The sequence below is a fragment of the Balaenoptera borealis genome (genome assembly GCF_965194805.1).
Source record: "Balaenoptera borealis genome assembly, chromosome: 12".
Classification (NCBI taxonomy): Eukaryota; Metazoa; Chordata; class Mammalia; order Artiodactyla; family Balaenopteridae; genus Balaenoptera; species Balaenoptera borealis.
Window position 1 is genome coordinate 87,399,214 of NC_138869.1, and position 24,265 is coordinate 87,423,478.

General features: G+C 39.7%; 1 protein-coding gene across 3 annotated transcripts in view; it reads left to right on the forward strand.

Annotated features, from left to right (window-relative positions):
• Positions 1-1,969: 1,969 nt before the first annotated feature.
• ZSCAN23 (zinc finger and SCAN domain containing 23) overlaps positions 1,970-24,265 on the forward strand; it is a 32,971-nt gene continuing 10,675 nt past the window's right edge. For all 3 annotated transcript variants that reach the window (XM_082346975.1, XM_082346976.1, XM_082346974.1), the window contains exons 1-3: positions 1,970-17,021; positions 23,116-23,600; positions 23,847-23,994. In XM_082346975.1, coding sequence (XP_082203101.1) covers positions 23,193-23,600; positions 23,847-23,994 — 556 coding nt within the window. In that variant the 5' untranslated portion in view covers positions 1,970-17,021; positions 23,116-23,192. The remainder of the gene's footprint in view (positions 17,022-23,115; positions 23,601-23,846; positions 23,995-24,265) is intronic.

The window sequence follows — 24,265 nt, forward strand, 5'->3', positions numbered from 1 at the left end:
GCTTGGGCGCGCGTCGGGAGAAGAGCTGCAGCCGGGGTCAACCTCCGCAGCATGGGGTCGACCCGGGCCGGCCGGGTCCAGTGTGAGACATTTCCCCCCTTTCCAACCCCGGCTGCCGTGAGCTGGTCTCCTGGAGTGACCCCTGACGTGGGAGACTGGGCTTTGTGCCCGGACCCGACCCCAGATTTCTTACCCCGACCGGGCCCCAGAGGTTTCAGAGAAGCAGAGGACTCCTGAGTGTAAGATGGGTGGCTTGTTTTGGAATCTGGTGGGTCTTTGACGCATAGAAAGCAGGCACTTTTCTTTAGTCCTTGGGGTCAGAAGTGTTTTCGAAATCAGATTGAGGAATTTTTAAAAAAACATGGTGCGTATATAGTATATTGAATGCATAACACCCCAGGAATCTGGGGCAGTCCCATATTTTATTACAGAAAGTAGTATCAATATTTCTGTAACAAAATATGAATATTCACTCTAAAACTATAAATAATTTCATGTCATTTCAAGCCAAGCTGTTACAAAATGAATTTATGTCACTTTGAGTATTGCCATCAAATGACTTATGAAAATACTCTTGGTTTTCAGAACTCTGGGGGACATCAAAATTGTGGAGGAGGGATTGTGGACCCGTTCTAGTTAATATTTTCACTGCCTTATTTCTCTAATCTTGTTTGTTTATGTATCACACAGTATTAAAGCAAACAATTCCTGAGCAAGCTGTTGAAAAAGTCTTAGAGTTAATACCTTTTGTTAGTCATTATTTTTTTCAACAGATAGTTAATTGATGATTTATATGTCCCAGACATAATTTTGGCACTTAGAATGGTGCAGTGTACCAAACTGATAGATAAAACCCCTGTTCTTACGGCATTTATATTATTGTGGAGTAACAAACAAAAGGCAAATAAACATATGTTGTCAGTTGGTGGTGAGTGTTACAAAGAAAGTAGAGTAGGAGGGTGGATAATGGTCGGAAAACTATTTTATATACGATGAGCTAGAAATGTCTCTTTAAGAAGATGATTTTTGAGCATACTTTAAAGAAACAAGGGAATGCCCTATGCTAATATCTGGGTAAGAGCATTCCACGCAAGTGTGAAGGGCCTCAGATAGACTGCATTTAACATGTCTAAAATAGAAAAGGTTTGGAGTAGAGTGAGTATAGGAAAAAGATTACCCTTTTCATTTCTAAAATAATCATATGAATTTCCATTACCAAGAATGTCAAATCCTCAAATCATCGACATCACTGTTAGGCAGATTTCAAAAACCTTTTCTGTTGTGTTTTTCTTCAAGTGGTATAGGCAGTGTTTAATAATACATGTGGATGTTTTTAAACTGATGGCAGTTTTTCATCTTAATACTTTCTATATTTTGCAAAGGGGAGTCTCCCTGGGGTGTGAACCTATCTGTAGGGACCCCTCTCCTGAGAGAAAATGACTACAGATCTTATTATTCAGAATGAAAAAAAACCAGGAGGGACCTGTGATAGTAAAGGTGGAGGAAGAGAACTTTTTTGTACAAGAAATTGACTTGCAGCAGAATAGCCAGTCCAGCCAGGAAGTCTTCTGCCAACACTTTAGACGGTTCTGCTACCAGGAGACACCTGGACCCAGGGAGGCTCTGAGCCAACTCCAGGAACTTTGCTGTCAGTGGTTGAGCCCAGAGAATCATAATAAGGAGCAGATCCTGCAGTTGCTGGTGTTGGAGCAGCTCCTAACCATCCTGCCTGAGGAGCTCCAGGCTTGGGTGCGGGAGCATCATCCATTGAATGGAGATGAGGCTGTGTCTTTGCTGGGAGATTTGGAGAGAGAACTTGATGATCCAGAATTTCGGGTGGGAAGAGGAAGCATGTTCTGCTGTGGCAATCAGACCATTAAATTAACCATATTTAATAGTTTGGTCAATAGGAAAGCAGTGAGGGTAACAGTGAGCTTTTGTCCCTGTCAGGAGTCATTGCTTCTGTCAGTTCCTTTTTCTGTCTCATCTCTCCTGCTAAGTCCATTCAGTCCTTTTTCCTAATCCTTTGTCAATGGGAGTTGTTTCCTAAGGTTTTAGCTCTGGTTTTCACAGTAGTTTCCTCCTAAGCCCAATGATCCCTAATTGTCTCCAGGGCACATCTCAAGCAGGTGGACAGGAAATGCTCTGGCAGGAGGTGATATCTCTGGGAGCTGCACAACAGTCACCAAGTTGTCAGCTCTGGCACGTGGAGACCCTGCTCAAGCATGACTCTATATTCACAAAATATAGAAAGTATTAAGATGAAAACCCCATTTCCTACGAGAGAGGTGAGGAGGAGAGGGAGGAATCTATCTGGGAAGGTGGGTTAGGGTAGCAGGCTCCTACTTGGCCGACCAAAGCCATCCTTTACAACTTAATCATTAGTGTTTCTAACCCTAACTCTCACCTGAAATCTTCCCTGGCTCATCTACCTCTCTCTTTACAAAGTACAACCTTTATTCTTGGTCTTTTAAGCAAAATATTTTTATTTTATCTGTTTTCATATACCATGTTGGTTTTCATTAAAGCATTAAACTATCACATTCTGTTGCTTTTTATACCACCTCTGTTTTACAGTGTCCTTTACAATGACCTTCTAAATGTCCTATCCTACCCTGTATCTGTCAGTTTTCTATACCCATCAGTGATAAAGTCATCTTTTAAGCCTTTCACTTTGACTACCTTTCTCCTGTCCTCTTCCACATTAAATTCTCTTGTCTTTTCATGTCAGTAGCTTCCCCTACGTGTCACTCCAGTCTAGGTTTGTTACACCTTTTCCTTTCCACATTCTCTACATGCCAAATGTGCTTTCCGTTTACTAAGCGTCTCCCTTTTTACATCCTGATCCCCTTTAGAATCTATCTCCAGAAAAAGCAATAAAGTGACCAGAAGAGTCAAGAAATCAGTCCTTTTCCAGTATTTCCTTTGAGTTCAAGTGGAATCTCCATTTTAATGAGCTCGATGGGACATTTAATTTATTTCCTTCAGGTCAAATTTCACTAAGAATGTGTAATTTTATTGTGTTCATAAAGCAATACTGATGTTAGTTTGTTTGAAGGAATTATTGGTTTACACTGAATCTTCAAGCAATGTTCCATGTGGGGGAAAATTAAGACAAAGGGTTTTCTCTCCAAGCAATAGAGGAAATACACTTTTGCCTTTCTGCTATACAGTGGGCCCTTTGTATCTGCGGGTCGCACATCCTCCTATTCAACCAACCGTGGATCGAAAATATTCAGAAGAAAAATTCCAGAACATTCCAAAAAGTAAAGATTGAATTTGCAACACACTGGCAACTATTTCCATAGCATTTACATTGTATTAGGTATTATAAGTAATCTGGAGATGATTTAAAGTATATGGGAGGATGTACATAGGTTATATGCAAATACTATGCCATTTTATATAAGGGATTTAAGCATCTTCAGATCTTGGTATGGAGGCATGGGTCCTGGAACCAATCCCCTGCAGATACCAATGGACAACTGTACTTGTATTTGAATGCAATTTAAAGTACTGTTTACACACTTAGACTTTAACAAATTAGTGCCCCTTTTTGGTGTTAAAGATTATTCTCAATCCTACCTTAGTAATTATTACATAGGTTATTTATGCCTAGGATATGTCTATTTCAACTTTCCTTTCTAGCATTTTCCTTAATTGAACATAAGAACTATTTATTAATTGTTGGAGGAGCATGACTAGAAAAGAGATAAATGATCCCTTAGGAGTTTAATATTTCATCAGTTCAAAAAGGTGACATTTCTGTTGTTTACTTTTACATATGTTTAAAATCTTCCATAATAAAAAGCTTAAAAAGAAAGTGACATTTAAATGATCCATTTCCTATTTTTGAAAGTGAGACCAAACCTTAGACTGGGAAGTTGACTGCAAAGCAAGAAGTGTCCAAAGGAATGGAATCACAGAAGATGATACTCAACAGAATCTTCAGAGGCAGGAACATTTTCTTGGGGGCTCATTTTGGAGACCTTTGAGAATGCAAAGACAGGTTTGGAGGGCATGAAGGAAACGCAGAGGAAGGGAAAGAACACAAATGTGATCAGTGTGGGAAAAGCTTCATGCACATCATGAATCTTATTGGACATCAGAGAATCCACACGGGAAAAACCCTTTCAGTGTAAAGAATGTGGAAGAGCCTTCAGTCAAAATACAACCCTTTTAAATCACCTCATAATTCACTCTGGCAAAAAACCTTATCAGTGTAATCATTGTGGCAAAAGTTTTAGTTAAGGCTCAGTCCTTATGAAACATCAAAGAAATCACACTGAGGAGGGGCCTTATGAGTGCAATGAATGTGGCAAAACCTTCAGTAACAGCACAGGACTTAGCATCAGAGGTACCATACCTTAACGAAATGTTACCAGTGCAATGACTGTGGGAAGGCTTTCAGAGAAAGTTCAAACCTTACTAAACATCAGTGAATTCACACAGGAGAAAAACCCTACGAATGTGATGAATGTGGAAAAGCCTTCAGTGGAAGTTCTGACCTTACTAGACATCACAGAATTCACACTGGGGAGAAACCCTAAGAATGTGACAAGTGTGGGAAGGCCTTCCAACTGAGCTTACATCTTACTGAACACCAGAGAATCCACAACAAAGAAAAACCCTATGTGTAGTAAGTGTGGAAGAGCCTTTAAACAGAGAACAGGTCTTTTTCAACATAAAAAAAAAAAGCACAACTAATCAAAATCACTTTGGGAATTCCCTGGTGATCCAGTGGTTAGGACTCTGAGCTCTCATTGCTGAGGGCTCAGGTTCGATTCCTGGTCAGGGAACTAAAATCCTGCAAGTGGCACGGCAAAAAAAAAAAAAAAAAAAAAAAAAAAAAATCACATTGCTTTAATTACTGTAGTAAGAATGTTAAGCAGCATTTGTTTCTCGTAGAATTCAGAGAAGCTACATGAGCACTCTCCATATCTGTCACCGTCTCAATTTCTCTGACATCAAAGTATCTACAGACTAGATTCTCAGAGTGAGCTAATCCAGATTTTCTATTTCTAGGCCTCAAGGCTGACTAATTTAAAATGTAAAGCTTCAAAATGGCCTGTTTCATCCTATCCACAATGAAATTTAGAGAAAAATGCACACCCATAACCCAGAGTTGAAAGTACCATAACATTTCTCAAGTGAGTAGTTAAAGGTTTAGGCATTGCTTTTCTTCCTTGCTTTTTCTTCCTTTGCTTTACGTGTGGCGATCAACACCTTAGTAACTTGTTAGATGTTGCTTTAAAAGGGGGTTGACATGGGGTGAGGAAAGATACTAGGTTCTAGTATCCACTACGCCACTGTGTGATCTTAGGCGAGTCGCCCACACATTCTAGGCCTTAGATTCCTCATCTGTGAATTATGGGATTAGAATATATATTCTCTCAAAGATCCCTTGAACCTCTACAATTGATTTTTGTGAATGCCTTCAAGCTTCTGTATTTAATTCCTCAACCTGACATTCAAGAGGCTCCTCTACAAATTTGTCCCAGTAAGAAATGTTACTTTCTTCACTATCCTACAAGAGCTCTCTGCTCTTATTGTATTGGTCTCACTTTCCCCAGCTCCCCCCAGTACACTCCAGCTTCCATGTCTTTGTCTTCCATTCTAACCCCCTTCACGCCCTGAATGCCCTCCTTATCTTTGTTGTTTCTCCAGTTAAATTTGATGTATGTCTTACTGTAACTCCACTTAGAATAAACAAGCTTTCTGAGCACTGAACCTCCCAGAGGCTGTATGCAGTACTCCTAAGGTGTCACTTAAAAATGGGCTTGGGAGGGCTTCCCTGGTGGCGCAGTGGTTGAGAGTCTGCCTGCCGATGCAGGGGACACAGGTTCGATCCCTGGTCGGGGAGGATCCCACATACCGCAGAGCAACTAGGCCCGTGAGCCACAACTACTGAGCCTGCACGTCTGGAGCTTATGCTCTGCAACAAGGAGGCCGCGGCACTGAGAGGCCCGCGCACCGCAACTAGAGAAAGCCCTCGCACAGAAACGAAGACCCAACACAGCCAAAAAAATAAATAAATTAATTAACTAATTAAAAGAAAAAAAAATCTAAAAAAAAAAGGGCTTGGGTTAAATAGTATTGACCCTCTTGGGAATCTCTCTTCCCTTTCTTTCAGACCACTTATAATACCATAGGCATCATTTCTTTCTAATTCTCTGCCTTCCCTCCAAACTTGCGTTTCCGAAGTATCATTGTTTCAGAGAAGGAAGCAGAGATAGTGGGTTCAATCAGAGATGATGGCATCACATTTAAGGGAAAAAAAAGGAAAAGAAAACCCTAGATAGGGAGTCAAAGTACAGACACCTACATCAGAATTTATGATCAGCTACTGGTAATAAAGATCTGAAAAATACACAAGCTGTATGCTTCTCGAGTAAAAGAAGTCTAAAGGTAGATAGTTTAGGGTTGTTGCTTTTACTCCATGGAATCATCAGGGATCCAGGTCCCTTCCACTTTTCACCATCCTCTGCATGGCTGCTGAAGCACCAGCCATCAATTCTACATTCCAGTCAGCAGGAAGGGCCAAAAAGGGACTCCCAGATCAGTCAGCATCTTTCTCGGAGCCTTCTCAGGACAATATATTTCTTCTTATACTGAATTAGCCAGAATTTAGTCACATGACCACAACTCAGCTGCAAGGGTAGCTGAGAAATGTAATCTTTATTCCAGGTGCCAAAGGACACAAATAAAAGATTAGATTTCTGTTATCTAATAAAAAGGAGCTACTTATTTAGTAGGCAATCAACAGCCTGCCACAGTCCCAAATAAAGTCATGGCATTTTGAGTTCTAAAGTGCAGGTACTAACTCGTGTGTGTGTGTGCTGTGAGTGACCATCTATTTTTACTTACAGCAGGTCTGGTCATGGATTATTTGTGAAGGGTTTTTCTTTTTCTTTTTTTTAACTTTATCTTTTTATTTTATTTTATTTTTGAAGTATCCTTTTTTTTGAATTTTATTTTATTTTTATACAGCAGGTTCTTGTTATCTATTTTATACATATTAGTGTATATATGTCAATCCCAATCTCCCAATTCATCCCCCCACCCCCCCACCCCCGCTTTTCCCCCTTGTGTCCATACATTTGCTCTCTACATCCATGTCTCTAAACCGGTTCATCTGTACCATTTTTCTAGATTCCACACATATGCATTGTTATAGGATATTTGTTTTTCTCTTTCTGACTTACTTCACTCTGTATGACAGTCTCTAGGTCCATCCACGTCTCTACAAATGACCCAATATTGTTCCTTTTTATGGCTGAATAATATTCCATTGTATATATGTACCACATCTTCTTTATCCATTCCTCTGTCAATGGGTATTTAGGTTGCTTCCATGACCTGGCTATTGTAAATAGTGCTGCAATGAACGTTGGGGTGCATGTGTCTTTTGAATTATGGTTTTCTCTGGGTATATGCCCAGTAGTGGGATTGCTGGGTCATAAGGTAATTCTATTTTTAGTTTTTTAAGGAAACTCCATACTGTTCTCCATAATGGCTGTATCAATTTACATTCCCACCAACAGTTCAAGAGGGTCCCCTTTTCTCCATACCGTCTCCAGCATTTGTGGTTTGTAGATTTTCTGATGATGCCCGTTCTAACTGGTGTGAGGTGATATCTCATTGTAGTTTTGATTTGCATTTCTCTAATAATTAGTGATGTTGAGCAGCTTTCCATGTGCCTCTTGGCCATCTGTATGTCTTCTTTGGTGAAATGTCTATTTAGGTCTTCTGCCCATTTTTTGATTGGGTTTTTTTTTTTTTAATATTGAGATGCATGAGCTGTTTATATATTTTGGAGATTAATCCTTGGTCCATTGTTTCATTTGCAAATATTTACTCCCATTCTGAGGGTTGTATTTTCGTCTTGTTTATAGTTTCCTTTGCTGTGCAAAAGCTTTTAAGTTTCATTAGGTCTCATTTGTTTATTTTTGTTTTTATTTCCATTACTCTAGGAGGTGGGTTAAAAAAGGTCTTGCTGTGATTTATGTCAAAGAGTGTTCTTCCTATGTTTTCCTCTAAGAATTTTATAGTGTCCAGTCTTACATTTAGGTCTTTAATCCATTTTGAGTTTATTTTTGTGGATGGTGTTAGGGAGTATTCTAATTTCATTCTTTTACATGTAGCTGTCCAGTTTTCCCAGCACCAATTATTGAAGAGACTGTCTTTTCTCCATTGTATATCCTTGCCTCCTTTGTCATAGATTAGTTGACCATAGGTGCGTGGATTTATCTCTGGGCTTTCTATCCTGTTCCATTGATCTATATTTCTGTTTTTGTGCCAGTACCCTATTGTCTTGATTACTGTAGCTTTGTAGTATAGTCTGAAGTCAGGGAGTCTGATTCCTCCAGCTCCATTTTTTTCCCCTCAAGACTGCTTTGGCTATTCAGGGTCTTTTGTGTCTCCATACAAATTTTAAGATTTTTTGTTCTAGTTCTGTAAAAAAAATGCCATTGGTAATTTGATAGGGATTGCATTGAATCTCTAGATTGCTTTGGGTAGTATAGTCATTTTCACAATATTGATTCTTCCAATCTGAGAACGTGGTATATCTCTCCATCTGTTTGTGTCATCTTTGATTTCTTTCATCAGTGTCTTATAGTTTTCTGAGTACAGGTCTTTTATCTCTTTAGGTAGGTTTATTCCTAGGTATTTTATTCTTTTTGTTGAAATGGTGAATGGGATTGTTTCCTTAATTTCTCTTTCTGGTCTTTCCTTGTTAGTGTATAGGAATGCAAGAGATTTCTGTGCATTAATTTTGTATCCTGCAACTTTACCAAATTCATTGATTAGCTCTAGTAGTTTTCTGGTGGCGTCTTTAGGATTCTCTATGTATAGTATCATGTCATCTGCAAACAGTGACAGTTTTACTTCTTCTTTTCCAATTTGTATTCCTTTTATTTCTTTTTCTTCTCTGATTGCCGTGGCTAGGGCTTCCAAAACTATGCTGAATCATAGTGGCGAGAGTGGACATCCTTGTCTTGTTCCTGATCTTAGAGGAAATGCTTTCAGTTTTTCACCATTGAGAATGATGTTTGCTATGGGTTTGTCATATATGGCCTTTATTATGTTGAGGTAGGTTCCCTCTATGCCCACTTTCTGGAGGGTATTTATCATAGATGGGTGTTGAATATTGTCAAAAGCTTTTTCTGCATCTATTGAGATGATCATATAGTTTTTATTCTTCAGTTTGTTAATATGGTGTATCACATTGATTGATTTGCATATACTGAAGAATCCTTGCATCCCTGGGATAAATCCCACTTGATCATGGTGTATGATCCTTTTAATGTGCTGTTGGATTCTGTTTGCTAGTGTTTTTTGAGGATTTTTGCATCTATATTCATCAATGATATTGGTCTGTAATTTTCTTTTCTTTTTTTTTTTAAATAAATTTATTTATTTACTTTTGGCTGTGTTGGGTCCTCGTTTGTGTGCGAGGGCTTTCTGTAGTTGCGGCGAGCAGGGGCCACTCCTCATTGCGGTGCACGGGCCTCTCACTATCGCGGCCTCTCCTGTTGCGGAGCACAGGCTACAGATGCGCAGGCTCAGTAGTTGTGGCTCACAGGCTCAGTTGCTCCGCGGCATGTGGGATCCTCCTAGACCAGGGCCCAAACCCGTGTCCCCTGCATCGGCAGGTGGACTCTCAACCACTGCACCACCAGGGAAGTCCCTGTAATTTTCTTTTTTTGTAGTATCTCTGTCTGGTTTTGGTATCAGGGTGATGGTGGCCTCATAGAATGAGTTTGGGAGTGTTTCTTCCTCTGCAATTTTTGGAAGAGTTTGAGAAGGATGGGTGTTAGCTCTTCTCTAAATGTTTGATAGAATTCGCCTGTGAAGCCATCTGGTCCTGGACTTTTGTTTGTTGGCAGATTTTTAATCACAGTTTCAATTTCAGTGCTTGTGATTGGTCTGTTTATATTTTCTATTTCTTCCTGGTTCAGTCTTGGAAGTTTGTATCTTTCTAAGAATTTGGCCATTTCTTCCAGGTTGTCCATTTTATTGGCATAGAGTTGCTTGTAGTAGTCTCTTATGATGCTTTGTATTTCTGCAGTGTCCATTGTAACTTCTCCTTTTTCATTTCTAATTTTATTGATTTGAGTCCTCTCCCTCTTTTTCTTGATGAGTCTGGCTAAAGGTTTACCAATTTTCTTTATCTTCTCAAAGAACCAGCTTTTAGTTTTATTGATCTTTGCTATTGTTTTCTTTGTTTCTATTTCATTTATTTCTGCTCTGATCTTTATGATTTCTTTCCTTCTACAAACTTTGGGTTTTGCTTGTTCTTCTTTCTCTAGTTCCTTTAGGTGTAAGGTTAGATTGTTTGAGATTTTTCTTGTTTCTTGAGGTAGGATTGTTTTGCTATAAACTTCATTCTTAGAACTGCTTTTGCTGCATCCCATAGGTTTTGCATCATCGTATTTTTGTTGTCATTTGTCTCTAGGTATTTTTTGATTTCCTTTTTGATTTCTTCAGTGATCTCTTGGTTATTTAGTAACATATTATTTAGCCTCCATGTGTTTGTGTTTTTTACATTTTTTTCCCTGTAATTGATTTCTAATCTCATAGCATTGTGGTCGGAAAAGATGCTTGATATGATTTCAATTTTCTTAAATTTACTGAGGCTTGATTTGTGACACAAGATGTGATCTACACTGGAAAATGTTTTGTGTGCACTTGAGAAGAAAGTGTAATCTGCTGTTTTTAGGTGGAATGTCCTATAAATATCAGTTAAATCTATCTGGTCTATTGTGTCATTTAAAGCTTGTGTTTCCTTATTAATTTTCCATCTGGATGATCTGTCCACTGGTGTAAGTGAGGTGTTAAAGTCCCCCACTCTTATTGTGTTACTGTCGATTTCCTCTTTTATAGCTGTTAGCATTTGCCTTATGTATTGAGGTGCTCCTATGTTGGGTGCATACATATTTATAATTGTTATATCTTCTTCTTGGAATTATCCGTTGATCATTATGTAGTGTCCTTCCTTGTCTCTTGTAACATTCTTTATTTTAAAGTCTGTTTTATCTGATACGAATGTTGCTACTCCAGCTTTCTTTTGATTTCCATTTGCATGGAATATCTTTTTCCATCCCCTCACTTTCAGTCTGAATGTGTCCCTAGGGCTGAAGTGGGTCTCTTGTAGACAGCATATATAGGGGTCTTGTTTTTGTATCCATTCAGCAAGCCTGTGTCTTTTGGTTGGAGCATTTAATCCATTCACATTTAAGGTAATTTTTGATATGTATGTTCCTATTACCATTTTCTGAATTGTTTTGGGTGTGTTTTTGTAGGTCCTTTTCTTCTCTTGTGTTTCCCACTTAGAGAAGTTCCTTTAGCATTTGTTGTAGAGCTGGTTTTGTGGTGCTGAATTCTCCTAGCTTTTGCTTGTCTGTAAAGGTTTTGATTTCTCCGTCGAATCTGAATGAGATCCTTGCTGGGTGGAGTAATCTTTGTTGTAGGTTCTTCCCTTTCATCACTTTAAATATATTGTTCCACTCCCTTCTGGCTTGTAGAGTTTCTGCTGAGAAATCAGCTGTTAACCTTAGGGGAGTTCCCTTGTATGTTATTTGTCATTTTTCCCTTGTTGGTTTCAATAATTTTTCTTTGTCTTTAATTTTTGTCAATTTGATTACTATGTGTCTCAGCGTGTTTCTCCTTGGGTTTATCCTGCCTGGGACTCTCTGCACTTCCTGGACTTGGGTGGCTATTTCCTTTCCCATGTTAGGGAAGTTTTTGACTATAATCTCTTCAAATATTTTCTCGGGTCCTTTCTCTCTCTCTCCTCCTTCTGGGACCCCTATAATGCGAATGTTGTTACATTTAATGTTGTCCCAGAGGTCTCTTAGGCTGTCTTCATTTCTTTTCATTCTTTTTTCTTTATTGTGTTCCACGGCAGTGAATTCCACCATTCTGTCTTCCAGGTGACTTATCCGTTCTTCTGCCTCAGTTATTCTACTATTGATTCCTTCTAGTGTTTCTTTTTTTATAAATTTATTTATTTATTAATTTTTGGCTGCATTGGGTCTTCAGTGCTGCGCGTGGCCTTTCTCTAGTTGTGGCGAGCAGGGACTACTCTCTGTTGAGGTGCACAGGCTTCTCATTGTGGTGGCTTCTCTTGTTGCAGAGCACGGGCTCTAGGCACGTGGACTTCAGTAGTTGTGGCACGTGGGCTCAGTAGTTGTGGCTCACAGGCTCTAGAGTGCAGGCTCTGTAGTTGTGGCACATGGGCTTAGTTGCTCCATGGCATGTGGGATCTTCCAAGGCCAGGACTCGAACCCGTGTCCACTGCATTAGCAGGCAGGTTCTTAACCACTGCACCACCAGGGAAGTCCCCTTTCTAGTGTATTTTTCATTTCAGTTACTGTATTGTTCATCTCTGTTTTGTTTGTTCTTTAGTTCTTCTAGGTGTTTGTTCTTTAATTCTTCTAGGTCTTTGTTAAACATTTCTTGCATCTTCTCAATCTTTGCCTCCATTCTTTTTCTGAGGTCCTGGATCATCTTTACATCATTATTGTGAATTCTTTTTCTGGAAGGTTGCCTATCCACTTCATTTAATTGTTTTTCTGGGGTTTTATCTTGTTCCTTCATCTGGTACATAGTCCTCTGCCTTTTCATTTTGTCTATCTTTCTGTGAATGTGGTTTTCATTCCACAGGCTGCAGGACTGCAGTTCTTCTTGCTTCTGCTGTCTGTCCTCTGGTGGATGAGGCTATCTAAGAGGCTTGTGCAAGCTTCGTGATGGGAGGGACTGGTGGTGGTTAGAGCTGGGTGTTGCTCTGGTGGACAGAGCTCAGTAAAACTTTAATCCACTTGTCTGCTGATGGGTGGGGCTGAGTTCCCTCCCTGTTGGTTTTTTGGCCTGAGGCAACCCAGCACTGGAGGCTACAGACTCTTTGGTGGGGCTAATGGCGGATTCCTGGAAGGCTCATGCCAAGGAGTACTTCCCAGAACGTCTGCTGCCAGTGTCCTTGTCCCCATAGTGAGCCACAGGCATCCCCTGCCTCTGCAGGAGACCCTCCAACACTAGCAGGTAGGTCTGGTTCAGTCTCCTATGGGGTCACTGCTCCTTCCCCCTAGGTCCTGATGTGCATACTACTTTGTGTGTGCCTTCCAAGAGTGGAGTCTCTGTTTCCCCAAGTCCTGTAGAAGTCCTGCAATCAAATCGTGCTAGCCTTCAAAGCCTGATTCTCTGGGAATTCCTCCTCCCATTGCCGGACTCCCAGGTTGGGAAGCCTGACATGGGGCTCAGAACCTTCACTTCAGTGGGTGGACTTCTGTGGTATAATTGTTCTCCAGTTTTTGAGTCACCCACCCAGCGGTTATGGGATTTGATTTTATTGTGATTGCACCCTTCCTACCATCTCATTGTGGCTTTTCCTTTGTCTTTGGATGTCGAGTATCTTATTTGGTGAGTTCCAGTGTCTTCCTGTCGATGATTGTTCAGCAGTTAATTGTGATTCTGGTGCTCTCACAAGAGGGAGTGAGCACATGTCCTTCTACTCTGCCATCTTGACATGCAGGTACCAACTCAATAAATTTGTGCTAAAAGATCAATGAACAGATGAATGAATGCATGAATGACTGATAATGTGTGCAAGGAACAAAATGAGAACCAGGAGATATAGTGGTCTAGTGGATATTAAGAGGGGAGGAATAGAACAAGGAGAAGGAAAAGAGGAAAGTGGGGAATGAGAATTGATAAAACTCCTGAGTTGGAGTTTCACTAAGCTTTCTTCAGTGAGTTCACTAAACTCACTAAGCTTTCTTCAGTAAGAGTTTAAATCCATTCCTAAATGGTATCAAAGAACTTTTTTAAAGAAAAATATTCCTCTAGAATCCTACCTCTTAATTTAAGAATTATTTTCATTTCTTAAATTGTGTATTTAGAGACATTGATAGATATAATTAGGTGTATAACTTTACATAATTTTATTTTCTGTATTTAGAATTTTTCTGCTCTATTTTTAGCAATTACTCTTATTTAAGAAAAACTTTCCATGTTTCTGTATAATCATAGTTATCACCTTATGGCTTGTATAATAATTTTAAGTCACTTTAGGCTTTATATTTATTAAGGCCACCTCTATCTCTATTTGGAATGCACTTCACATAAGGTAGAATAGTTGAGTAAGAAGATTGTCATACATATATATTTAAGCATTACTGATAACTTCATTTTTGTCTAATGGACACTGTGTTAAACTTGCAACCAAAAAAAGGCCCCCTTTAGGATCTGTATGTAAGGATTCCTAGGCACTGATCCCTCAGAGCCAAGGGAGATAGCTGATCAGGAAACATGGATTTGAGTCCTGGTTCTGCTGACCTCAGCAATACACTTCATTTCTCTGAACTTTAGTTTCTTCAGCTGTAAAAAATGGTTTGAATTAAAAAAAAACTTTATTGAAATATTGTATACATATGTAGAAAGTACATAAATTACAGGTGTACAGCTAAATGAAATTCACAGAGTGAAACCACCCACATAATCACCACCAACATCAAAAAATAGATCATTACCAGTTCCCCAGAAGACCCCAGTTGCATTCCCTCCCAAACTATTCCTTTCCTACTCCCTATTGTGACTTCTAACACATATTAGTTTTGCCTGTTTTGAACTTTATATAAATGGGATCATGAAGTATGTATCTTTTTGTGTCTGGCTTCTTTCACTCATTATTACGTTTGTGAAATTTATCACTGTGGCTTGTAGCTGTAGTTCATTCATTTTCATTATTGCACAGTATTTTATTGTATGGATAAAGTTCAATTTTTGTACCAATCTTATTCTTAATAGACTTTTGGGTTGTTTCCAGTTTAGAGCTATAAAAAATGCTGCTAAAGTGTGTCTTTAGATGTAAATATATATGCATTTCTGGCAGCAATATAACTAGAAGTGAAACTCTTGGGTCATAGAATATGCATATGTTCAACTTCAGCAGATATACCAAAGAATTTCCCAAAAATGTTGTTGCCAATTTACACTCTCATCAACAGTGTATGAAAATTTCCATTGCTCCATAATCCTTGCCAATATTTGGCACTGTGAATTCATTTTAAACAGGGATTTCAGCTTTCAGTTTGCGGTTTCTTAACAAATACCTAATGACCTATCATATTGGCAACATTCAAAAGCCTGAAAACATACAGTTGGGGAGGCAGTGTGAAAACAGGCACTATCTTGCATTGCTGTTGAAAGTGCAAAATGATACAACCCTTACAAAGACACTTCTCTCCTCTCCTCTCTTCATTGTTCATTGCAGCATTATTTGTTAAAGCAAAATATTGGAAACAATCCAAATACCCATCCCTAAGAGACTGGTTGAAAAAATAATGGTACATCTACGCAATGGAGTACTATACCACTGTAAAGAGAAAAAGAGGAATATTTCTATGAACAGATTTAGAATAATTTCCAGGTTATTCTATTAAGTTATAAAGCAAGATGCAAAAGAGTATGTATAATATAACTTATAGTGGTAAAAGGGTAAACACTTATTTTTGTAAAAGAAAGGAAGGAAGGGAAGGGATGAGAGAAGGAAGTAGGAAGGAAAGGATAAATTAAAAACTAATGAAAATGGAACAAGAGTATATATAAGATAAAGGAATTAGGGATAGAAGCAAAACTCTGAATATATCTTTTTATATAATTTTGATTTTGAACTGTTTTGCATGTTCAGAAAGGAAATGAAAAAGATGAAAGGAAAGCAAATTTTGAAATTAAAACAGAAACAAATGACTAACTGTATATCAAGTTTATAACATAACTACACAGAGAAAAGAATTCAAATAAGGTACGTATATGTACTCTGAACTATACTCCCTTAATGGGATACAATTCAAGAACAAATAAAGCAAGCAAAGAAATTTTGCACTGTACATAGTAAGTGTGTTGTTGCTAGTGATGTTGATATTTTAATTTTGAAAATTAAAAAAAGAAAAGATTGTAAGAGCAAATTGAGTGAATATATTGATGCTGCTGTGAACCAGGGTGTTCACTGTGGAAGAAAGGAAAATCAAATGTGCAACGGTGAAAATGAAAAAAAAAATCTGTGAAGTTATATTTGAATTGGAAATATAAAATCCCTATCATATGTATATTTTATTCCAGCTCTAAGGTCCACTGATAGGGCCTGGAAGCAATGACCTATCCCAGTAGCAATGAGCTTATCTATTTTTCAAAATCTAGATCCTGGTTTCTGTATATTATTCTCCATTAAAAGGAACCATAGCTTCATGGAGCAATGGTGGATTCCAGGTCTAAGGCAGAAAAAGTGTAAAATGAGCCTGGAATATCTCGTGCGAGAAAGTAAAGTGCACAAAAACTTTCTTTGCAGGAAACTTTCTTTGCAACTGATAAATGTAGAAGGAATGTGCCTTAGGTTCCTCATCTGCTAAATGGGGATAATTATACCGAACTTACAGGACTGTTAATGTAGAGTGAGTTAGCATGTGTAAATGAGTTAGTATGCGTAAAACGCTATATTAGCTGTTATTACTGTATATTAACCCCCTTGGAAGAGACTATGCCACTTAGCGCCTCACTACGCCTGGAAGGGGATTCAGCGTGGCGACCACAGAGGTGTGAAAACCTCCGGGCTTACTAGAAGGAACGCGGCCAGAACCGCTGTTCCTCCGGAGAGCCGCGGTGTGACGCACTTCCGGCCTTTGTAGTCTATCATCATCCGGGCTGCGGTTGTCAAGGATTCAGAGGTGGTGCCACGGCTACCCGGTGAGCTTCGGAGTCCGGCTGCCGCAGGGCCTTCGGAAGGTCCGGGCTGTGCGCTGCGACTCTGGACTGGGCGTGGGGAGGAGGCAGCGGGTCTTCTTGGCCAGAGTTTGGCCGGACAGTTGAGAGGCAGAGGAGGCTGCCCCCGAAACTAGAAGGGCCCTGTTAACTGAGTCCGCGTCCTTGCCCCCACCCCCATCCCCTTCGTCTGTTCCTGAGCCCTTCAACCACTCCGTCCTAGCCCCCGTGCCCCTCGGAACTGTCCTTCCCCGCATCTAAGGGTAAGGGTAGATTCGGATATCCAGGATGGTTTCTGTTTTCCCACGTCTACCATTCTCGACTGGGGGCTTATTTTAAACAACGAGCAAGGATAGTTTTATAACATGCCGCAGCCTCTCTTAGTCTGATTCACTCAAGAGTGTAAAGGCTCTTGCCACCTGTTGATTTAAAAAAAAAAAAAAACACGAATATTTAAATAGCACTTACGTGTCAGCCAGCACCCTTCAAAGCACTTTCCAAATATTAACTTATTTGCTTTTCATAACTCTATGAGGTAGGCACTGGTGGTATGTAACTTCTCCCTCCTCCCCCCTTTATTTAAGGTCCAGGAAGAAAATGAGATTAAGTAACTCACCCCAGTTGATACAGCTGGTAAGGGGTGTAGTCAGGATTCAAATCCAGGGAGTCTGGCTTCAGAGTCCATTTTCTTAAAAACCTTTGCTATGCTGACTCTGCTCTTTTTCTCTGTATTAGCTTTACAGACACAACCCAGTAAGTGAGTTCCCTTATTTGAATCTGGTCCTACCCCTTTTCTACCTTAGTAATCCTGAACTTCTAGTTAGGATTTAAGATTAGAGAGAGGTGTATACCGGAAGACATGTAAGTCTGTCAGAGTGTGTCTGCAAATCTAATGAAACAGCCATTTCATTTGTGTGTGTACATGTGTTTCCCCACCCACTCACTGGTGTTGGTGCTTTGAGCAGTAGAAAAGATGACAGTCTTGGCCCTAAAGGTAGGTAGCAGCTGTTGATCAAGCCATCCTTGTACCAAAAATTGTACATTAAATTGTACATTATCTCATTAAAAGGTGGTTAATTGGCATGTTTAATATGTGCTGTGCTCTTTGTGCAAAACCACTTTATAAGCGTTATCTCACTTAATTCTCTCAACGGCTTTGCAGGGTAGTTGTGCTCATTGCATACATGAGATCGAGGCTCAGAAAAATCAATCAAGTAACTTGCCCAAGATCACATTGTTAGTAAGTCAGAATTCACAACCAGATCTGCCTATCTATGTTCTCTGCTGCCTCATACTATCTTCTACTTAGCTTAGTTAATAGGAAAAATATGAGCTATGTCGTGTGTGTGTGTGTGTGTGTGTGTGTGTGATTGCAGACACATAGAAAGGATACATTCCAATTTTTAACAGTGTCTGTTTCTCAGGAGTAGAACTTGGTGAAGGAATTCTAAATTCTGTACTTTTGGGGGTTTTTTGTTTGTTTTAATAAGAGTAGACTGGGGTGGATGAGGAAGACGTCAGGGAGGATGTGAGATTTTAATCAAACTGCAAAGATCGGATAGAGTTTGAATAATGCAGAAGGCAAGACCAGTGACATGGAACAGGGACGAGAAAAGCCTGGTTAAAGAAGAAACGCCTAAGTGGAGCTGGCAGTTTCTGCATGTGGAATATAGGAAAACAAGAGTGGGGCCAGACAGTGGAAGCTAGAAGTGTAATTGGTCTTGAGCCAGGCTTGAGAGTTTGGGATAAGTAGTGAGGAGCCATAGATGGTGACATCAGAAGTGAGGGTAGGGGGATGTATTATGATAAAGGCACCTTTGCATTGTGTGCTGCTTTGTCTTCACTACATTCATATCCTTGGTAAAGAGCATTGCTCCACAGGAATGATGTAGATTTAAGGGTGTTGAGCTTGCCAAGGCTCTAGGAGAAACCAGCTTTAAAATGCAGGTGTATTTTTTAAGGTAGGGGAGATTATTATGCCAATTATGTACCTGGCATATACAGTGGGGTGGTGATCCTGGATGGGAGATTAGTAGCTGTATGCTTGTGACCAGGAGGGCAGGGTTATAAAAAAAAACTTGGGAAGCCTTTCAGAGACAGTGGCTTCAAAGAACTAAGATATGCTGGTGCGAAGACCTGGGTATTCAGGCCACCAGATAAAAGCAAATTCAGGGGAGGGAGAGCAAAAGGGAACCTAGGATATACAGAGAATGGAGGGAAATTGATCTTAGTGAAACTGAGTAAAGATTTGAAACACCATATACCAGAAATGATTTTCTATTGGCAGAGCTCAAAGCTTCAGCTGCATTGTCTGTGAATAGAAAAACTTTGACTTGAAACCAAGGTGGATAGGCAGCAGATAGGAAGAAGACATTTTTCAGGGGCCTGGAAGGTTGAGAAAACAAGCGGTTGTTTAATTATTTGAACCCATGCTGGGTTAACCGAGTAATGTGAGAGCACATATTCTTAATTTACCTATTTGATATTTGTACCCCCCAAATTTCTCACCCTAGAACAAGCTCAGCAGACCATGGTTCATGCTACCATCATCTCTCCCCTAGATTATTACCGTAGCTTCTCTTCCTGCATCTGCTTTTCCCAGTGGTCTCTTGTCACAGCAGCCAGTTATGTTTTTATATTAAAATTGAATAAAATTTTATCACCCCTCTGCTCAAAACCTCCTCCTCATCTCTTAGAGTATGAGGCAGAGCCCTACGATGGTTTTTCATGGTCTGCTCCTAACTTGACTTCATCTGTTCCTGTCTTGTTTGCTTTCTCTATTCTAGCCACATTGGTCAACCTACTGTCCCTTGAAAAATGCAGGCATGCTTCTACCTCCAAGAACTCAAGTGTTCCCTTTGCATGGAACAGTTTTTCTCCAGATAGTCATGTGACTTGCTTCTCACTTCCTTCAGGTCTCTGCTCAAATAATGGTTTGTCAACAAGGCTTTCCTTGACTACCCCACATAAAATAGAGACCTTTCTTCTCCCTTACTGCCTATCTCCTTTACCTTTATTTTTCTATATAGCATTTATCACTACTTGACATATAATTATTTTCTGTCTCCTATGGCCCCCTTTCCTCATCCTGTCCCCTTCTTACCCCCACATAGAGGAGAGAGAGTGGTGTAGTGACTGAGACTATAAATTCTAGAGTTAGCTTTGCTGGGTTTAAATTGCAGCCTCACCACTTACTACCTGTGAAGCATTGCATGAATGACTTAAACTCTTTGTGCCTCAGTTTTCTCATCTGCAATATGGGGGTAATAATAGTACCTTACTCATAGTTGCTTTGAGGATTAATTGAGTTAATATATGTAAAGCATCTAAAACAGTGCCTGGTACATTAAAAGCACTATAAATGTCAGCTATTATTATATTGCTATAAAAATGTAAATTCCTTGAGATGAGAAATTTTTTTTGTTTGTAGCCTAGAACAGTACCTGGAATGTGGTAGGCTCTGAGTAAATATTTGCTCAATGAATGAGTGGAATATGAAAAGTTCTGACAGAAAAAGATAATGTGGTGGTCAGAGTGGTGGTGAGTTGGGGGAAAACATGAACTCAGGGATCCTATCTTTTGAGTAAAAACCCTCTCCATTCTTCCTAAGGTGGTCTATAGAAGTCAAGCTAGCCAAAGATGTTAGAAATTTGTGAGGGGATAATGTTCACAGGTTATCCAGAAGGATGCTGTCCCATACCAATGTGTTTTTTTTTGTCTTTGATAATTATAACCAATAATGTCAATATGAATTTAACTTTTCTTCTAGTTGTAGTATGATCAGTGTTCACTTATAATTTAAATAATCTACCCTTGGTTTTTTAAATTTTGCGATGCATGCCAATACTTAAGAATAGTGTAGGGTTATTTTTACAGTGAATTACAATAATTTTACTTAAAATTAAAACAAAAACATTTTAAAACTATAGGTCATGATCCCTTTGTGGGTCGTGAAATCTATGTAGTGGGCTATGACCAGGGTTTTTTGTTTTTTCATTTTATGAAATAGGATTTAAAAAATAAGAGTATATATCACATAATGTAAGGGTACATAGTATTTTGTAAAAAAATTATTTGTATATGTGTATCTCACACATGCACAAACATGTATTCGTATGCACATGTATGTGTGTTCTGGTCACAATATACAATGTTTCTTACTGAGGGTCCTGGTCAAATAAGTTTGAAAGCCTCTGCCCAAAAATGGTGCTTGGCAACTCATGCAGCTCAATATCAAAAAAAACAACGCAATCCAAAAATGGGCAGAAGACCTAAACAGACATTTCTCCAAAGAAGATATACAGATTGCCAATAGACACATGAAAGGATGCTCAACATCACTAATCATTAGAGAAATGCAAATCAAAACTACAATGAGGTATCACCTCACGCCAGTCAGAATGGCCGTCATCAAAAAATCTACAAACAAGAAATGCTGGAGAGGGTGTGGAGAAAAGGGAACCCTCTTGCACTGTTGGTGGGAATGTAAATTGATACAGCCACTATGGAGAACAGTATGGAGGTTCCTTAAAAAACTAAAAATAGAACTACCATACGACCCAGCAATCCCACTACTGGGCATATACCCAGAGAAAACCATAATTCAAAAAGAGTCATGTACCTCAATGTTCATGGCAGTGCTATTTACAGTAGCCAGGACGTGGAAGCAACCTAAGTGTCCATCAACAGATGAATGGATAAAGAAGATGTGGCACATATATACAATGGAATATTACTCAGCCATAAAAAGAAACAAAATTGAATTATTTGTAGTAAGGTGGATGGACCTAGAGTCTGTCATACAGAGTGAAGTAAGTCAGAAAGAGAAAATCATATGCTAACACATATATATGGAATCTAAAAAAAAATGGTTCTGATGAATCTAGGGTCAGGACAGGAATAAAGATGCAGATGTAGAGAATGGACTTGAGGACACGGGGAGGGGGAAGGGTAAGCTGGGACGAAGTGAGAGAGTAGCATTGACATATATACACTACCAAAAGTAAAATAGATGGCTAGTGGGAAGCAGCTACATAGCACAGGGAGATCAGCTCGGTGCTTTATGACCACCTAGAGGGGTGGGATAGGGAGGGTGGGAGGGAGACGCAAGAGGGAGGGGATATGGGGATATACATATGCATATAGCTGATTCACTTTGTTATACAGCAGATACTAACAACATTGTAAAGCAATTATACTCCAATAAAGATGTTTAAAAAAAATAAAGTATGTACTAGAAAAAAAATGGTGCTTGGAAATCATTAGGTCACATAATTATTTTTCTTTCAGAAAATTGCCTTCATTAATTACTATCCTGATTAAGATTTAAGTGGTCATAGATGTTTGTCTCTTTATTAGCGCTTATTTTATTTTACATACGATTGCCCACTCTCCATCCTCAAGGAACTTCAAAGAGAAACAATTTCCAAGAAATTGAAGAGCAAGAAAGAGCTAAAGTTCTGTGATTTAAAAATATTAGAACTAATATTTCCTTCATTTTAATATCTGTGGACCAAGACCACTCCAGTTGACTACTTTCTGATTCTTTCACCTTAGTGTTTAGATCACTAGGATATTCATTTAGTCTGTCAATAAAATTTATAAGAAAAATAACAATAGTGGTAATTTATAATACTTCCGAGTTTACCAAACTGCCAGCTTCTTTGTGCTCTTTATATGTGATCTTATTGTATTTCTATATCAACCTAGAAAGGTAGACAAGGTTGGCTTTAAGATCCCTATTTTACAGATTGAGTAGACTAAGGCTCAAAAGATGAAGCCCAAGACTGTGCAGGGAGTACCTGGAAGATCAGTCTCAGTCCCAGATCTTCCCCACTCCAAGCATACATCTCTTTCCTCCACACCTCACCTGATTTGAAGGACTCTGCTTCTCTTCCCCAAGCACATTTGTTTTGCTCCTCATTGTGTCTTTTTATCTTCTTTACTTTCCCTTCCTCCTCCTTTTTCTTTCCTTTTTCTCCTTGATTCTTAGTGTCTTCTGTGACCACTTGGGCCCAAAGTGTTTGTTTACCCCCATTCAACTAAAAACTGACTATGAGTCCAGTATCTTGCCATTCAAATGGAAACCCAGTACATCCAAGCTGATTTATTTGAGCTGATTCATTCAGGATAATCAAAATGGTCCCTTCCTTCAATAAAACTCGGGGGGTGGTGCTGTTTTGGTTTTGTTTGCCTTCCTATATTACCTTCATCAGTATTTGCATAGTCCTTATTAATCATGCATTTATGTTCTTCATTAGACGAAGTTACTGATTTTAGTATAAATACTCCCAGTGCCTACCAGCAGAAAAGATTTTCTACATTTTAATATTTTTTTTCCTGCAAATTATTTTTTAGATTTTGGGATTTCCAGAAGAAAATATCAAGGGGGAATTATCAAGAATAGATTCTTTTTCTGAATAGTTAAACCTCAAATGACCACAGCCTTGGCCCTTCAGACTCCAGAGATGCAGGAGGGACTTATAGCAGTGAAAGTAAAAGAGGAAGACGGAGACCATGCCTATGGGCAAGAATCTGGCCTGTCAAGAGATAACCCTCACACCAGAGAGATCTTTCGTAGACGCTTCAGGCAATTCTGCTACCAGGAGACACCTGGGCCCCGAGAGGCTCTTCGAAGACTCCGGGAACTCTGCCATCAGTGGCTGAGACCAGAGATGCACACCAAGGAGCAGATCCTGGAGCTGTTGGTGCTGGAGCAGTTCCTGACCATCCTGCCCGAGGAGCTCCAGGCCTGGGTGAGAGAGCACCGCCCAGTGAGTGGAGAGGAGGCGGTAACTGTGCTGGAGGATTTGGAGAGAGAGCTGGATGAACCAGGAGAGCAGGTGGGAAGATGGGAGAACAGGGGTTTGTGCTCATATGATCAAGCATGGGGTTTCAGTGCAGTAAGAGGAAGAGGAGGAAGAGATGGATTTCTTTATGCCTAACTTGATCTGTAATAGGCTCTTAATCTCTCTGCCTTTTTTTCTTTGCCAGTTTCTTGAGCCTTCTTTTCCTATCCACTGGTCCTGAGAAGGCCTTGCAATGTCTTCTCTGATATTTGCTTCCTAACTGTCCTTGATTTTTACCAGGTCCCAGCCCATGATCATGAACAGGAAGAGCTTGTGAAGGAGAAAGCAACTCTAGGAGCAGCCCAGGAGTCGTCAGGTGGCCAGCTCCAAACCTTGGAAGAGCAGCCTCAGTGGAACTTGCGAGGCGTGTGCCCGGTTCAGGAGATTGGTGAGGATTAGAATTTCCTCAGGAAGCCTAACTCATTCCCTGAATGGTCATTATTCAGCACATTTACTTAGTGTCTGCTGTGTGCCAGGCACTGTGCTGGGTACGGGGGAAACAGTGATGAGGAAGGTAGATGTGGTTCCTGCCCTCAGGAAGTTTACAGTCTGGTGGGAGAGGCAGACAATAAGCAAGCAGTTACGATACAGGGCATCTTCTCCTGAAGTCCTGGTATAATTGTTGAGAGTGGGAAAGTAAACAGAAAATGTGTTGCTTG